The sequence below is a fragment of the Prinia subflava genome, chromosome 8 (genome assembly GCF_021018805.1).
Source record: "Prinia subflava isolate CZ2003 ecotype Zambia chromosome 8, Cam_Psub_1.2, whole genome shotgun sequence".
In the NCBI taxonomy this organism is placed as follows: Eukaryota; Metazoa; Chordata; class Aves; order Passeriformes; family Cisticolidae; genus Prinia; species Prinia subflava.
This window is the reverse complement of record NC_086254.1, coordinates 22,473,121-22,490,829: the sequence shown is the minus strand read 5'-3', so window position 1 is coordinate 22,490,829 and position 17,709 is coordinate 22,473,121. Positions and strand designations below refer to the sequence as shown.

General features: G+C 45.9%; 1 protein-coding gene across 2 annotated transcripts in view; it reads right to left on the bottom strand.

Moving 5' to 3' along the window:
• Positions 1–16,782, bottom strand: part of ARFGEF2 (ADP ribosylation factor guanine nucleotide exchange factor 2) — a 31,182-nt gene extending 14,400 nt beyond the window's left edge. Inside the window, exons 1-17 of one of the 2 annotated variants that reach the window (XM_063404132.1) lie at positions 16,481–16,782; positions 10,028–10,058; positions 9,109–9,232; positions 8,662–8,808; positions 7,656–7,835; positions 6,920–7,241; positions 6,229–6,300; positions 5,811–5,959; positions 5,274–5,404; positions 4,521–4,755; positions 4,162–4,261; positions 3,803–3,942; positions 3,182–3,290; positions 2,462–2,663; positions 1,633–1,744; positions 867–1,072; positions 40–124 (exon numbers count right to left, since the gene is read on the bottom strand). In XM_063404132.1, coding sequence (XP_063260202.1) covers positions 40–124; positions 867–1,072; positions 1,633–1,744; positions 2,462–2,663; positions 3,182–3,290; positions 3,803–3,942; positions 4,162–4,261; positions 4,521–4,755; positions 5,274–5,404; positions 5,811–5,959; positions 6,229–6,300; positions 6,920–7,241; positions 7,656–7,835; positions 8,662–8,808; positions 9,109–9,232; positions 10,028–10,058; positions 16,481–16,619 — 2,484 coding nt within the window. In that variant the 5' untranslated portion in view covers positions 16,620–16,782. The remainder of the gene's footprint in view (positions 1–39; positions 125–866; positions 1,073–1,632; positions 1,745–2,461; positions 2,664–3,181; positions 3,291–3,802; positions 3,943–4,161; positions 4,262–4,520; positions 4,756–5,273; positions 5,405–5,810; positions 5,960–6,228; positions 6,301–6,919; positions 7,242–7,655; positions 7,836–8,661; positions 8,809–9,108; positions 9,233–10,027; positions 10,059–16,480) is intronic. The other variant, XM_063404131.1, reaches the window with a different exon arrangement.
• Between the last annotated feature and the right edge of the window lie 927 nt (positions 16,783–17,709).

Below are 17,709 nucleotides of genomic sequence, written 5' to 3'. Positions count from 1 at the left end.
ATTTGAGCTTCTCTAAGTTTGGATTTTTTAAATTTTTACCTGTGGACTGTGCAAGTCTGTAGTCAGCATTATAATGGAGTATGCCAAAACATACGCAGTGTCTGCACTAGCAAATAGTGTTTGCCTGAGGGGGGAAAGAAACAAACAGGTTTATAGACTCCCAATTCCTCAATCCATTAGCTCCTTTCATATGCAAGAAAAATACCCAGAAGTGCTATGGATTCAACCAAAGAGCCAACAAAGGCTGAAGCTAGCCATTAGAAATGCATCAAACCCCAAGCAGTTTAAAACACAAAAAAAAGGGGGGGAAATGCATTATCTGCAATATTGAAAACTAGAGGTGACTGAGATTTTCAAGTACATTCCCTACTGATCACCCAAAGAACAATAATGTATCATCTTAAAAAAGTTAAAGGACAGCTTATTTTTCACTCAGAGTTTCATAAAGATTGGTACAAAACCAACCCACTGATACACCAACTGCACTAAGGAAAGGCAAGCAAAAGCATTGTAACATCCTATTCGCTGTTTATGTCATGAATTTTTCATTGTAGCCATTTCTGCTGCTTAATACTGTTTTTTATACTTGACTGATCTACATTTGTCTAAAATTGTATCAGCTGTTGCATTTTAACATACTTAGGGCTTCCCTTTTCCAGTAATTCCTCCCAGCAAGCACTTGGGATTTAAGGAAATGCCAGCATCAGTATCCTTCCTACCCAATATCAGCAGCAAGATCTCCTCACACAAGCCTGCACAAGCTCCTGGCCTGGTGTGAGCTTCACCATCCCCTGCCCCAAGGGCCACACCAGGTACAGCCAGGGAATGCTCTTTGGGCCTGATCTGATGCAAAGGGGTTGAATTACCGTTGGTTGCACTCAATATATCTAGCAGCAAACTTCTCCATTAATCTATCAATCTTCTGGGCTTCACCTGGCAGACGGAAACCTTCCAGAAATATACGCAGAGCAGAGACAAAGTCTTTTCCACAGAAATCAAGCTGATCCACGTACGCATACATCACCTCCTTGTTAAACTTGCTGCTTTCCCCAAGGAATTCCCCTACTTGAGTCTAAAAAACACAAGTGACAGTCATTACTGTGCAATCCAAGTGCCAGCTCTGCACGAGGGTTTGCAGGCCAGGACTGCACAGCTGTCAGCTCCCAGAGCTGGGATGGAGGGGTGGGCAGGGACAGGGTACCAGGTCTGCCCCCTCAGTCTGCACATTCCTGCCTTCCTCACTGCCAGAGGCAAAATCTGCATTACTGCAGAGCCCAGGACAGCTGAACCGTGCCCAGCTGCACACAGCAGAGAACGCTCTGCCACTGCAGCACAGACACTGCTCTGCTGGCAGGGCACTGCCAGAAACGGCCCCTGCTGTGCCTCCCTCAGCCCCAGGGACAGGCAAAACCACACCCCACTGACAGGGAACCCTCCAGCACTGCTGTAACACAGCACTTCACTAAGAAGCCTGGACAGCAAGCACACAGCAGGCAGCTTTGGCACTGGATGTGTCCATGAGGAGCCCTGCACGTTCATTTGTCTCAGATCTGAACCCCAGAGCTGGGCACACGCACAGGACAGGGCCAAAGGTACTGGGCAAGGGTATTAACGGTGCTGCAGTGATCTTACGGAGCACAGACGTTCCTCCTGGTGCAGGAACTGTGCCAGGTCCTCTGCTGTGCTGCCAAGCATTCCCTGCTCCTGTAGATACTGTATTCCTCTCTTCGGTTTCTTATTAAACCTATTCAGACAAAAACATGGGAGAATTGACATGCAATTAAAAATATCACAGCCTATAACATTTGAGTTTTATAGAGTCCTCATAAATCAAAGATTCTGTGCTGTAGGTACATGTTTTTTCTTTCTAGTTAGGAGAAAAGTTAAAGAATGTGTAACAAATCTATTACCTATATCACACCATAGGCTCCTTCTCATAAGGTACATTGAGTTGCTGATAACATTAGAAATTATTGCTGGAAAACTCCAAAACTCACCTTTTTGAACATTAAAAATTAGAGACTTTACAAGAAATGTTAAAAATGCTGCTGTTCAAGACCTTTTTCTAGCATTTACAGACATGAAGACCTTCAAATTAATGAAAAAGAAGTAAAGCATGGTTGCACAATGATTTAATTCTACAAACTCTATTTCAATAAAGGACAACAAATCATGTAAAAGCTGCAAGACAACTGTGTCCCTCAAATCAATTTCTCTCTAGATGTCCGCACTCTTGTGGAGCTGAGCCAGCAAAAAGGAAAGCTGTGAAAAGCCCTTCCAGGATTTTATGAAATTCCTTTTAACTATAACAGCTCCAGCCCTGTTTTTGGACAACAGCAGGTGAGAATCTTCAGCATTAATATCAATTTGCAAGTGTCCCTACAGGTGTGACTGTGAGACCATAAGAAACAATACATTTTATTACTAGCAAACTTCAGTTTTCCTGTCACACTGGGCTTACAGCTCTATCCCATGTTCAATTATTTCCTTCTGCTGCTTGATGACTTCAAACTGCTCTGGGTCATCTGGGACAGCAGTCTGGGTGCCAACACTCCCCACTCCCGACGACACCGTGGAGTCCAAGGAGCTGACACTGCTCCTCCTCCCTGCAGGGTCCAGGCATTTCCCTTCAGCCACTTCCTGCTCAGATGGTTTATATGAACCTGTTCACAGACAAGGTGAGATTTAATTTATCCTTCTTCAGTCAAGGGCTTTTAGTTACAGAACTTTTAAGCACAAATCCATGAGTCAATATTCTTATTTTACTAGGTATACTTTTTGGCAGTCTGCACTACACTACACGAGGAGGCTCTATTGGTGCAATTCTAAAATAATCCAACAAAAGGCAGAAAAGCAGCAACATCTATGGGGAAATTCCAGCAATTCAACTTAGTAACGCTGAGACAAGTCACATGTCTTGCTCTACATGAGCTTTTATAGCAGGCAAGGACCTGGCTAAAGCTCATCAACAGAACCCAGTTATTCAAACCAGACACTTGGAGTGTGGAGTACCCAGTTACTGCAACAGCACTAACAACTGTTTGTAAAACACCTCAATTGTGTAAACAAATTCTTAGGTACAGACCTGGCATCCACACTTCTGAATAGCTTCTAAACACTGAACAAACACAAGAATGAACCGATTAAATACATCGGTCTCTCCATACAGAAACCATCTTACCCAAGCTAGTCTGATGATTGGGGTTCACATAAAGGTCTTTGCTCCATTCTACCATACATTTTAAAATAGAAACCAAACATTCAAGTCCTTTTTTCCTCAGGCTTAGTTCCTAAAACACAAAGAAGAAGAAGAAGAAAATAGGAAAAGAAATACCAAACCAAAACACCCTTCTGAAAATAGTCTTTACAACAGTCTCCCTCTAAGGAGAGGAGACTCCCTCTAAGGACTGGAAAGTATAATCTTAAAAATAAAATGCTTATGGTGGAGATAGGGCACAAAGCCTGTGCAAAGCCAACCCCACAGACAGTACCACTGTCTGGTTCATGAGCTCCAGAAAGGAAGTCATAACTGAGGCAGAGGAGGGCTCCTTTGGTTCTCTCTCCCCTGGCAGTCCAGGCAGAGACACCAGAACCAGCCTGGCCTCACAGTGCAAACAGGCAGCAAAATCACCAAGTAATCAATGGCACTGCTTCAGTGTCCAATTCAAATTATCAAACTAATAACAAGTAAGTAACATGAGTGGGTTACAGAGAGCATGAACCTCTGGAATGTCAGTAACAATGCAAAGACAGCACTGTTCATGAAACAACAGTGCCTTACCCTCAAAGCTGTTCTCCCTACCTGCAAAGGTGTCATTCCCAGCTCATGCCCACTCCGTCCCTGTGCTATTTTGGACAAATCATTTACTAGACGTTCAAATATATTAGCAGCATTTAAATCACAATCATAGTTAACATAAATATCCACTACACACTGGGCATCTGGAAAATAAAAGGAAATGGAAGTATTAGGATTCTGTGCAAAAGAATTTTTAAAAGGAATCAACCAGTTGAGTAGGCAGTACAGATGAATCCAGACATTCAACCCAAGCACTCTAGGATCAAATTCAAATTTTCATCCTTAAACATTATATGTGGCATTTCTTTTCAAAGTAATTTTCTTCTGCTACCAGAAGTGTTTCATTTACACAGTGGAAATACCTGCACAAATTCTAGTTAAAGTCTGAATCACCATCCATTTGTGTTCAAAGGAACTTGAAGAAGTCTCTAGAATATTCAGGAAGATCTCTTTGAAGAACACCTGCAAAATAAATAGGGCTAAGGACTTGATGACCTGAAACTTATTAGAACCACATCAAATTTACAGATTCATTTCTGTTCAGTAATTTCTCTTGAAGAATATAATTTCATGCATAGTAGAATTTGGATACAGTAGTAATATATTACTTTAGTAAGCAAACCAAAGTAAGACATTAAAATGGAAGTTCCAGCTGTCTTTTTCCCATTACAGTATTCTGAGAACTAAAGCATATGCAATTTATAGATTAAAAGTCTCTCACCTCAATCTGCATTTTTAAATGGGTCTTAAAATTTGAAAGTAGTGTGAGGAAGATAGCAAGAGAGAGCTCAAACACATCAGGAACAGAAGAGACTCCATTTTTAGATAATGCTACACAAAGATATTGCTTGATTGCATTGATGAACATTTCATGTGTCCTGAAAACCAGACCAGCATTCTGCAGCACTGAGAGAAGCAGCTGGAGAGACACAACCTTGGAACGCAGCTCATGGGATCTAGAAAAAATTCAACATTAAATGTATTTCTATATTTTCTTGGTACATACTTGCATTCGACACCAGCACTGCAGTGTTTCTTCCACTTCAGGAAGAAATTACTGCTATTTTGATTCATTTAAATGCAGGGGGCAAGAGGGGTGGAAATCAGCCAAGTGATTTTTGAACTTCTACCATCCAAATCTGAACATTTTTTCAGTAATATTAACATCTTAGACTAGCCTAATAAATGCAGCTCAGTGCTTCTTAAGCCCTCCCCCCCTCCCATCAAAAGCGTCACAAATACTACAGTCAAGGCCACTCCAACTGGTAAGATTAATAAGCCTATTATGCAAAAACCAACAGTCTCAAGTACTGAATTTTTAATAATTTGAAGCTATTTCAATCCTAGATTCATCAAGCTAACTAAACCAAGGGCCTGATATGTGGATTTTGAACACCTGCTTTAACTATACAGCAGCTATTTAACCGTCTCCAAAGGCAGCAGGAGGGGACAGGACAATAAATATTCTCATTACTTGGGATCTGGTGGTCCTTCCCCCAGCGGTTTCATGGAGAGCTTGCACAATGACCTGAACACAAGGAAGGCATCCTTTTGTAGAACATGGGAAAATCTGGCAGCAGCCTGATGTCCAGGTACATCTGTTTCCTTGAGAGTAACAAACACAACACAGACCCTCAGTGAGACAAAGAAACAGAGCAATCAGGAGACTCCACAGCTCCTCTGAGAACCAGCTACAGTTTAAACTAAACCTAAACATGATTACAAGGGACCTGGAACTTCTCACACATGTTGACTGACCCTTTATCTCCAGCCTCACTCTGCATTAAAATACAACTAATATCATCAATTTTAGGACAGGTATTTTCGATGTATGCTTAAATTGCAGCTGCTGCTTCCCTTTTGGACCTGAGCAGGACACACACATTGGAGTTTCTGTCCCTTTCTTCCACCAAATCCCACCCTATTAGCTGTCACATAAATAATAACATAAATTAATAATAAACATTTCTTCTTTCGTAGATGTATATTGGCAAACAGGGCAGTTATTTACCAGATTATCAGTGGAGGAAACAGACTGTCCATCATCTGGAATCCCATTTGTTTGTACATTTTCACTGCTAGAGCCAGAAAGAATAGTATCTGCAGCCTCCAATGCAGGCAGAGCCTTGGCAGGTTCTGTTACCTGCTTTTCTTCAGCCACTAAAGGGGAAAAAGGAAAAATGATTAAAATCACACATGAGGAGTTTTCTATCCCATGACTTTGTGAAGCTCTGAGTGGCACAGAAGCAGCACTGGCAAATGAGAAAGTTTCTCAGCTATCAGCAGAAGAATATTCTGATACAATCAAAACCTGTTCTTGCTTGACAAGATACTTAGTTCTCGTCAAGATACTTAGTGACAAAAATTTTACTTCCATGCTTCTATAATGAATACATATGCAATTATTTTACTTTAGAAGACTTCACTACCTTTCACAGCTGACTCCACCACATCTTCCAAAATGCCTTGAACCATTTCCTTTCCTGCATCAGTTGTTTCCTCTGATGAAATACAGAGAGAATTTTTAATTTAGTATTTTTGTTTAGGAAGAGGATTAAAACAAAAAACATGACAGAGGCAGAAGCACAAAAATTTATTAGTTTTCTTCAGCAGTTCTCATTGTAAGTCATTTCTGGGAAGTCATTCAAAAATACTCATTGATATTATTTATGTTGTTTGAATCAAGGCATTGATATTTTAATGCAGTTATTTTGTCATTTTTATCAGATGTTACAAACATTCCTAATTTGGCTGCAGTATGCACGGATGATATGGTCTTCACAATATGCACCATTTTTACAACAGGACTTCAATTACCTGAGAGCAGTTCTGTCACTTCCCACATACCATGACAATTCTCTGCCTTTCCTTACCCGTTATCAACCCATTCAAGTCAAATTCCATGATAACTCTCTATAGACAAAGCATGCATGGTTTAACTGGAATTCTAGGGAGAACAGGAACCCTTCTGCAGCAGTGACACAAGCTGAGGACAGCAGCACACTCTGAAACTCCGAGGAGAGCCAAGGGAGCCCCATCAGCTCTCCTCAAAGCGGCCTCCAAGGGCACTTTTCAACCGGCAGCTGTGAGTGAACGCAACAGACCCCGCGCTGTGCTCACCTGCTGCGGGCAGGGCAGGGGCCCGGGGCAGCTCCCCGTGGCCGGGCTGGCCATGGCCGGGTTCTCCACGGCCGGGCTGGCCATGGCCGGGTTCTCCATGCTCAGGCTGTCCTTGGCCGGGCTGCCCATGGCCGGGTTCTCCATGCTCAGGCTCCCCCTGGCCGGGCTCCCCGTTGGCCAGCGCGGGGCCGGCGGTGCCAGCTCTGCCGGCGGTGCCGGCCCCGGAGCCGCGCTGCCGCTGCCCCGGCCGCGGGGACCGCGACTCCGCCACCGCGGGGGACTGCGGCTTCTGCGCTCGCTCTGCCTCTCTGGACTCCTGCAGCTTCAAAAACACAAGTGGAAAGGTTCATCCAAGCACAGAGTACACTGAGGGAAATCCTGGCTATGATGACTGCTGATCCTTTGTGAATTCACGTGTTAGCAGGAAACAGTGACACTACAATCACTTGGTCAATAAGATTAAAAAGATACGCTTCAAGGTTATTTGAAAAGCACCATTTGTTTATCTGATTTGTTTATCCATTCGGCAGCAGCTACGGTGTGAAGCCTTGTTATCACCTTTTATTTTCAAATCAGTTAGCGTGCCTCACTGCAGGATTTGACAGGTTTTCTAACATGACAAATCAACAGATATGCAACTACAACCACAGATGCACTAGAAACAACAATAATAAAATAGTTTGCAGTCATTTGAAAGACTAAACATTTGACATGACAAAAAGTATAAGCCACTTACAGCTTGATTTTCCATCCGTGTAAAAATGACATTTAACATCTGTGTCAGGGTAGCTTTGGCAGTTGTCTGGTTGATAAGATTTTTACTGGCCAGATAGATGTTGTAGCAGGTTCTAACAGTTTGAAGAATTGTTCCTTCATGAATTTCTATATATGGAGATGTTACTGCAGTGAGAAGAGCCTAGAAAAGTCCATAATACAGTAAAAATGAAACCTAAGCAAGTAGGCAACAATGCCCTTCATGCCCTTCTCCATGCATGTCTTCCAGAATAATCCCTGGGTTTGCTACAAAACACAGACATTTTTTTAAACAACATTTCAAATCTAAGAAATTTAAAAGTTTAAAAGGACCTCCACATTTCTGTTCTCTCCTGAGCTGTTCTTAGAGGGCCTTATCAAAGCTAATTTTCCACCAATGGAGATACTCCACCTCCAAACAGAAGTTACTGTATCCCACAGCTTCATTTCCACACCAGAGCCAGCTGGCCTACGCTAACATCAGGCTGGATCACTAGAAGGGTCACCAGCTTCCAGCCCCAGCTACAGCAGATTCCAGAGCCAGGACACACCACTGATGGACATTACTGTGCCCTGTTGAGAACATGCACTGGCAGCTGTCTGGAAAAATGGCCAGGGGAGCAGAGAGGCTTGAACAGCATTCCATGGCATTGCACCCCAGCTCCAGGGCTGCTACCAGGGCTGAAAGCAGCTCCCTGGCCTGATGGGAGTGGGCACTGTGAGCCTCTAAGAAGAGCACCAAGCTGTCTGAAACATGGCTCACCTCAGAAAGGACATTTATAAAATATTCCCTCACACTCTGCTGTCCCAACAGGAAGTACGCTTTCCTCACCAGTTCTGCCCCGGTGACAGCCTCCCTGAATGCAGTGACGCACGGGACAATGTAAGAAATCGGGCAGCTCAGTAATATTTCACCCTTTTATTTCCAGTTACAAAATGAAAGAGAGAAAGCAAATGAATGTTGCAGCAAAATGAATTGAATAAAATACCTTAATTATCTGCAGCTGTACTCCTTCATCTGTCTGAGGCCCCTGAAAGCAATTGCAAATGGTCTCCACTATTCGGTCGATGAGCCGTTTCCCGGGAGCTCCGCTGTCCGGGGCATTGCCAGTGATATGCCCGTATGCAATGAGTTTCTAGATGGAGAGAATGCAGCTTAGATGAGCACACACACAGCATAAAAAGGCATGTTTAGGTAGCATACCTCACTTAACCAGTTTTAACCCAAAAATTTAACACTACCTATAGTCTGGCACCAAATACTTTGACTGCTCCCATATGTGGACAAAACAGATTTTAGGATGACACAAAAGCTTTTTTTACCCAGGCCATTTCTTCATACCATAACCAGAGAAAATGTTTTCAACAGCAGCCCCGTGCCCTGTGCCCAGCCCCTCCACAGCTGCTCTCTGCAGCTCTCTGCAGCCCAGCCTGACCTGCAAACAATCCAGGGAGGTGCTGACGATGCGTGGAGACTTCGACTGGCAGGCCAGCTCAAATGGAAGGAAGTATTTATCTGCTTCAATGAAATTTGCTTTTGGTGGAGCAGCAGTGCCTTCTCTAGGTCAGATAAGAAAGAAGAGTTATTAATTTTTATCAACACGTATATCACACTTTTTCCTTTTTGTAAATTTAAAGCTAAATAATGCACAGCAGCATACAAATGTACTGCAGCTTTCTTGCATATATTTTCTTAAGCAAAGATCAATTTTCTTTTAAAATAAAACCCATTTTACATTTATTTATATTCTATCTGATCTTCTTTGTGTCTTCTTCACCTTAACTCTTCCCTCACTATACTCCAACACTGTTCCACTATCTGAAATAATGGAAAACTCCTACACAACTGATATATCTATCCATGTTATTCAAAATTGATTAAACAGTGCCCTTAAGCAGAACACTAAGCAAACAGAAACACATCTGGGGACCCATTTGCTCATTTTCAATCCCAGCACAGTGCTGGAAAACCTTTTAAAAATTTTTATTTCAGTACTATTTAAATTGGTATTCTTGATCTAGGTAATAAAGAGCACATGCTATCAAACAGAGGGTATGTACTGCTCCCCAGGAGTTCCTATCAGGATGTTGAGTCCAATAAGAGGAAGCAAAAAAAACGGCACCTTTTGGAAATTTTGCAATTTTTTCCTGGTGAAATTCATAGGCAGTTATGGCTTGAGCACCAGAGCCACAAACATTGTGTAAGAACACAGGCCAGGGCATGTGTTCTTGCCAGAAAGGTGGGTAACTGGGTATTCACAAACCCACTGCTGCAATGTACATACACTCTGACACTTCAACAAATATATTCCATTTGCTCTTTTCACACAATACTTAGAGTAATTAATAATTTACCTTTGCTTTTCCAGCTCACTTTTTATTTCATCTGGAAGAGAGAAAAAATTCAAGCCTTAGTTATCATTATCAATAACACAGTAATAAAGCAAAGTTGTTTAAGTCCAGTTTTTCACTTCAGTATTTGCTACTCCATTCCTGTAACACCTCAGCTTCAAAGATCAGAGTTTCACCAGTTATTGAAAGGTTTATCTCTCCAGTTTCACATTTTAAAAGCTGCTTTTTCCAAACATTCTCAACAAAAGGTATCTTTAGAGCACTCAGGTGTAATATGCAACTTTTATTCGAGTGTAAGTCCACATCACAGAGCACTCAGAAGCCTTTAGGCTGCTGCATAAACCATGACTTCAGTGCATCCAGCCTTCCCATTAGCTGCAGTGCCAGCCACCCTGCTTGAGCCTGACAGCAGGAACCAGCTGGACAAGCTCCCAGGACATGGGAAAACTCAAATACACTCTGTCCTTTTGCCAGTAGATTTTTTTTTTTAAATTACACTTTTAAAGAGCTTTTCATAAAACTAAATACAGAGGAAAAGAAAGTTCCTTTCTCATTTCTCTTGTATACAGCAGCAGATCCCAAAGATCCTAGTAAGGCTTCCTGAGGATTTCGAAGGTATGACCACGATGCAGAGCACAGAGCAGCACAAGCACCCTCTGTGAGCACTGACAAATCCAAATCTAAATCAGCACCCACAGTGAGGCTGCACAACCACATCCACTGTAACACCAGTGGGACCTTCGTGCCACCCTCAGCACATGCTGCAAACTACCCCGACTCTGCAAATTACCATGCTTACAAATCCTGTTTCATTTGCAGGCATTGGAAAATCATTCATTCAACACTTGTTCTCCACAACTCTGGAGAGGCACCACTGTTTGTGACCACACGTCCACAGTTCAGATGATTTCAGTGCTGTCTGTGACCCTCAGGAGTTTCTTCTGAGAGAATCAATACACAAATCACACTAAGGAACAAGGACTGCAGCAAGCACAGATTACAGGGCTTTGTACAGGCCTGCTTGTCAGTGGATGGCACAGGAATTAATCCTCACAGTGTGTACTGATTTTGTACAATTACTACCCAGACTGGATAGAGGAAATGGAGGCAGAACATAGCGAAAACCTGTGTAACTGTAAGCTGTGAGTGATAAGCTCCATCCAGGATTACTGCTCTCTGCCATAGCCGCTCGTTAATGAGCATCAGTCTGACATCCCTCCCTTCTCATGGCACGCAATCCTGACACACAACTGAAGCAAAGTTATCCACCCCAGAGTCAGCCAAAGACACCTGGGAAAAATGGAAGAGTCCTGGGAGCACAGTGCTCCCAGCTCTCCTCGTGCCCACCACACAAACAACCACATCCAGAGCTTCACAGAGCAGCTGTCGCTGGCCAGCCCTGCAGAAGCCAAGCCCAGCCCTCAGCGCTGGGGCCTGGGGCTTCAGGATCAGCAGAAACTTTGCAGCTCTGTGACAGCACAAACCCAGCACCACCATGCCCTGATGCTTTAGGCTTCAGCTGGAGAGGAGACAACAGAATGGGGCTGTTGGTAAGAAATTACTAAGGTTTTCTGTGCCAAACAGACAATGTAAATCTTGCACAGCACCTCTTAAACCACTGTGGTTTTCATTCCAGGATCCAGCTGGCCCACCAACAAGGTGACTAGTCAGAAATTCAGTTCAGCTTAATTTCAATTCAGGCCTTTTGGTTTAATTACTTTCCCTGTCTTTAACACCATATTATGATCCAAAGAGCTATTGAGAACAAGATACGTGACCCACCAATGCGTCCCTGTTTTGATCTGCCTTGTTGTTAGCACAGCACATTCCCAGGCAGGAACTGGCTGCTTAAAAGCACAGAATCTTCTGGGTAGCTTTACACCTTCGGAACGCTTAGTCTGCCTCCAGGTCTTGGCAGGGAAAGGCATATTTTAGCTACAGCTAGAATCCCAAGTACAGCAGGATGCCAGGGCCAGCAAAAACACAATTAATGCTGTATTTCAGACACCCTGTAGAACTAAGGTGTATAGAGCTTTTTCTTAATGAAGAAACTTTTCTAATGCAAAACCTCCACTACGTTTCTTTCAAGGAGATCATTTCCCCCCATACTGATTGTTTTGCAGAGTAAAAAGATGTTGAATCAAACCTTCACAAAGATTATAGCCTTAAGGAGACATGATCATGATATTTGTCTTAGATCTTGCACGGGAAAAATAACGCAAGAATAACATCCCATATGAGAGCAACAACTATTTAACTCTCAGAAGTACTACATAAACAACAACAAGAAATCTAACCAAGGCCTGACCAAGTTCCCCACAATTTTATTATAATAAAAGCTTTTCTAAAGCCACATAAAAACGTCTTCACCACAACAGTATTATAACAGATAATGCTGGCAGAAAAGAATAAATGAAAGAACAAAAGGAAGCTACAGGCATACTTCTGCTAGTGATTGCAACAAAACAGTTTGAAAACCTCCGTGTCTGGAGTACTCATTTGGTGGTCTGACCATCACAAGTGAGTGAAACAGAAATAGTTGCCTAATTGCAGTCTGCTGCCAGGAACAGCTTGCCAGGCCCTACCCAGACCCCGGCAGCTTCCAGAACCCGCCCGCCACTGGTCCTGTGTTTCCCCAGTCACAGGAGCAAGGGGCACAGCGCAGCTCCCTGCCACAGCTACAGAACACAGCTCCAACTGTGGTCAACACCTGGTGCCCCCAGCACAATGCTGACCCCTCACTTGGTGCTTTAGGAACCGGAGCTCCCTGTCTCTCCCATGGCATCTCCTTCAGCCAGGAACATCCTCAGCCCCTGTCTGCCCACCTAACGCAAGTCCTGCAGCATTCCCACTAGGCAATGGAACTGGAACGAGAACAGCCCTGCAGCAGTTGCTTCCAAAGCTTCTGGCCATAAAGGCAGGATGAAGCTCACACGGCGCAGCTGCCTTTCTGTAGCAGGTGGATGGGTTCAGCTCACTTGTACTGAAAACTGCACTTTAAAGCAGAGGCGTTTGTTGTCTGCCTGCAGCTCGATGCCTGGGTTTGTGTCAGCGGCAGCAGGCGAGCTCCTGTGCAGGGAACGGCTCCTGCTGGAGCAAGGACACGGCCCCTGCCCCTGCACAAACACGGGGAGGAGCAGCCCCAGCTTCCCTCCTCCGGGCCGGCAGAGCCCAGTATTGTCCAACCCTGCCTGCCCTGGCTCCCTCCAGAGCCGGGTATGGATCACAGCCGGCTGCAGAGCCCTGCAGACACGGACCGGCCTCCTCTCTGCCCCTGTGTCCTCCGAACACGCTGGCCAAGAGCCCAGACTGGGAAACACGGCTTATTGTGAACGTTTGTCATTTACACACAGAGACCTCCTAAACACACAACCGGATTCCTAAGTGAAGGCATGGTTGAAAAGGTTTTAACTTGTTACCCAGCTAACTAAACAAATTCCCCTGTTTATGCATCTGGAGCTGCCCAGGCTATCGAGGAAGGCCACAGGACCAGGGTGGCTGCACAGGTTCTCATTAAAACAGCCCCAGCAGGGCAGCAGAGTGACCCAGGGGCACAATTAGCATTTGTCTAATATGAACTGCTGTGATACAGACTGTCAGCATTCACTGCAAAATTTCAGGACAATTTCAGTAGATTTACTAAGAATCACGGGTACCTGGAGCCTCATGTAAATGTAAGTGCTTATTAAACAACTATTTTTATACAATACAGTGGTCTGTTGAAAACAGATTTTCTTTCAAACACAATTTTCTAAAGCAGAGCAAAACAGCTTCTCTGTGTAAACCTTCCACTTGTCCCAGCCTCTCCTGGGGTTTACTGGCACTACAGCTGCAGGAGGCAGCCGTTACACCTACTGATGGAGCAAGGGCTGAATGAAGGATCTGTTCAAACGCTGCTTACCTAACAGTAACGCCGGGTATTTCAAAGGAGGGGGTGGAAAGAGGCGAAAAGCCCCAAAACCTCAAAAAAACACCACTACAAAATGGTTTCGTTCCTTTTCCCCCACACTTCTTGCGTTTCTGTCCTACTTGCACCTATGTTACTTCTGATTTCTAGAAGGTCACGTGTATTTTGCAGTCCAAAACTGATCAGTATTAGTCCAGTAAAAGGACTGAACGGGGAAAAAAGGGTAAGAAGAGTTTAAATTTAGAAATATTAAAAACTAGGTTAAAATTAAAAATAGAATTAAAGAATATCTATATTTCCTGTACAAGAGAGATAGCAATATTCAGCATTAATTTACTTAAATTCTCAGGAGTTACCTGTACAAACCAATACAACTCACGTAAGAAAACAAGAGCATCATTCCCACAGTTAGAAACTTCTTTCTCTCTCACCAAACAACAAATGTAAAGCATAGCTAAGTAACAGAAACACTGCTGCAGTAACACCACTGCAGAAACCACAAAAACAGGTTAATTTCTATTAGGCAGCTGTAAAACACACCAGTTTCTCTCTATTAAGAAAAAAAATAATTCATCTTAGACTTCTGCATCCCAGGAGCAGATGGAGCACATGCTCCACGCCTGTGCTGCCTGGTTTATAACTGGTGCAATTCCACGAGGCTCCAATAACACAGAGAAGACTGCACAGCAAAAGGGATTTAGTAAGAAATAGAAATGGATTATTCAAAATGTAACTTGGAAAAAAGTGCAGCAGGCAACAGCTGACACCATGACTGCATTTCTTCCAAACTGAATTCTTTTTATTCAGTGTTAACTGGGCTTTTTGTTGTTACTCACAACATTGAAGCTGCTTTCACCCATGACAGTTTGTGTAGGTTACATAGTTTGGCCTGAATTCTTCAGACTGCCAGTAATACTCTTCCCACATTTCCTCACATATTTACTATTGCATGGAGCTTGAAAATTAAGCTGTCACGTTTGGAACTATCATAGTCTAAGTAAATACAAAGTATAAGCTTAATTAAAATTAAGTATATGGAAATAAAACTTTCTCACTCAAGAAAAAAAAAAAAGACTTAATCAAAATAGAATAAAGTTTGGGAGGAAAAATCACATGTAAATAAAAGAAACCCCATTGCTGTTGGCAACCTAAAATGATAGATAATATTCAACCGATGTAACAGAGATCCTCCCATTCAGTCATCCAGCCCCCTAACAGTTGGTCAACAGAAGATTATCTCTTTGTGCTGAGCTCTGCTTTAGTCCAGGAAAGCCTTGGACTCTTTTTCAAAGCAAGTTTAGGTAAAAAATGTCCACCATCACAAGCAACCCTCCAACATCCTGCACCCTGGAACACGCAGGCTTGGCACAGCCAGAGGCCAAGAGGCAGCTGCCAGGGGGGCTGTTGCACTGCACCCCTCCCAAACCACCCACTGAATGCCTGAGCAAACACAGACCTTCACCACGCACCTCACAGGGAAGTTCCCTTTCTCCATCTCTAAATAGATTTACCTAGCAGCCAAACAGGTTCTCAGTCCTGTAAACGGGTCCAGGGCACGTGAGGGCAGCCGGGGAAGAGATCAGGAACAGGAACTCATTAGGAAAAGCAGTCTCCAACTGCTGGGGCTCTCTCGTGTTCCTCTCTTGCTCACAATGCCAACTTTACACAATAATTAAAATACCTTCTATCTGGTTGCCTTCTCTGGATCTACTGTCACCACTGGTAGCTCCTACAGATCTCCTGGCAGTAAAGACTGCAGGGAGAGCATAAAAATGACAGCATTTCTTCAAGCTCACTCTCACTCTGCCTGGGACAGAACTTGCACCTGCCCAGCCTCCTCACGTACCCAACCTGTCTTTTCTTCTGTCTTGGATACCCTAAATGTTCCCAGTTCAAAGGAAAATATTGGTGGGAAGCAACCAAAACTGAGAGATGTCACATCTGCAAATTAAGGACAGGCCACAGAGAACTCGAGTTGCAGAGCTCTGCTGTTCTACTCGGTTTGCCTTTTCCCTCTCTGTGGTGCACCGTATGTTGTCAGAACTTTTAACACAGAGACCTTTACACAAACTTGTACTGCAGATGTCAGGACAAGTCCACCAACTTCACAAAAATCGCTTTCAGCTCTGAAAACATCACAGATACGGCGTGTCCTTGGCCACAATGCCAGCAGACCTTAGCCAGCCCGAACACCACCTGGAGATCAGAGGTCAGATTTCACACACCGAGCAGCTCTGGGACTCCGTAGGTTGAGGACCTTAAAACCTCTTGTTTCCTAGTCTAAAAGCTGCAATTAATTTTCTCAAAACCGAAGTGACCAAAGACCAAATCCCTCCCGTTTCACACCGAGGCCAGAACTTAACGAAACAGGTATTCAGGGGCTTTCCCCTCGTATCCGCACGTCCAGTCCTGGAGAGAGAACTCTCGCTCCGCTCCAAGGTGCCGAGGCTCTCCCGGACGCTGCCGGGACGCGAGGCGGAGGGGACGTGCCGGAGAGCCGGGCCCCCTCCGCCGCCGTGCCCCGTGCGGCCCGGGCCGGGCCGACTCACCCAGCGCCACCTGGCAGGCTCTCCGCAGCTGCCCGTGCGGGGGCCGCTTCGCCTCCTTCTCGGCCAGGATCTTCTCCAGGGCCCGCGACACGAACATGCTCTTAGTGCGGGCGTCCTGCTCGCGAGCCGGTGGCTGCATGACGAGGCCGGAGCGGGGCGAGGGCCGGGAGCAAGAGCCGGGCGGGCACTCGGGGCCCGCGGCACCACCCGGAAGGGCCGCGCCTCCCTCAGCGGCCGCGCCGCCACGGCGCCGCCATGTTGGCACCGTCACGTGACTCGCCTCCGCCCTGGCCCCTCCCACAGGGCCGCGCGTGACGGGGCGGAGCTGAGGGCGGAGCTGAGGGCGGAGCTGTGGGCGGAGCTGAGGGCGGAGCTGAGGGCGGAGCTGAGGGCGGAGCTGAGGGCGGAGCTGAGGGCGGAGCTGAGGGCGGAGCTGAGGGCGGAGCTGAGGGCGGAGCCGGGGGCGGAGCCGGGGGGCGGAGCCGGGGCTGAGCTGAGGGCTGAGCTGAGGGCGGAGCTGAGGGCGGAGCTGAGGGCGGAGCTGAGGGCGGAGCCGGGGCGGAGCCGGGGTGGAGCCGAGGGCGGAGCCGAGGGCTGAGCCGGGGCGGAGCCGAGGGCGGGGCCGGGGGTGGAGCCGAGGGCGGGGCCGGGGTGGAGCCGAGGGCGGAGCCGAGGGCTGAGCCGGGGCGGAGCCGAGGGCGGGGCCGGGGGTGGAGCCGAGGGCGGGGCTGAGGGAGGAGCCGGAGGCGGGGCTGAGGGAGGAGCCGAGGGCGGGGCTGAGGGAGGAGCCTAGGGGGGAGCCGGGGGCGGAGCCGGGTGGAGCTGAGGGCGGGGCCGGGGGCGGGGCTGAGGGAGGAGCCGAGGGCGGGGCTGAGGGAGGAGCCGGGGGCGGGGCTGAGGGCGGAGCCGGGGTGGAGCCGAGGGCGGGGCTGAGGGCGGAGCCGGAGGCGGGGCTGAGGCCTAACCGCGGCCGTGCAGGAATGAATCTGTAAATTGCTGACTGAGCGGTCGTCTTGGTGGAATACTCGGTTTTATAATGCTTCTAATTTATGTATTTCACCATTCGCATTATTACGGTTAACTCTGTAGTTACACAGCCCTGTAACGAGGCATGGGGGCACATGGGAGGACGCCAAAGTTGTACATTAATGAGGACTCACTCAGAAATTTTCAGTGACAGAAATTAACCGTCCGTTAATTACCTTATCCCAAGCTGTATCTTCTCGCTT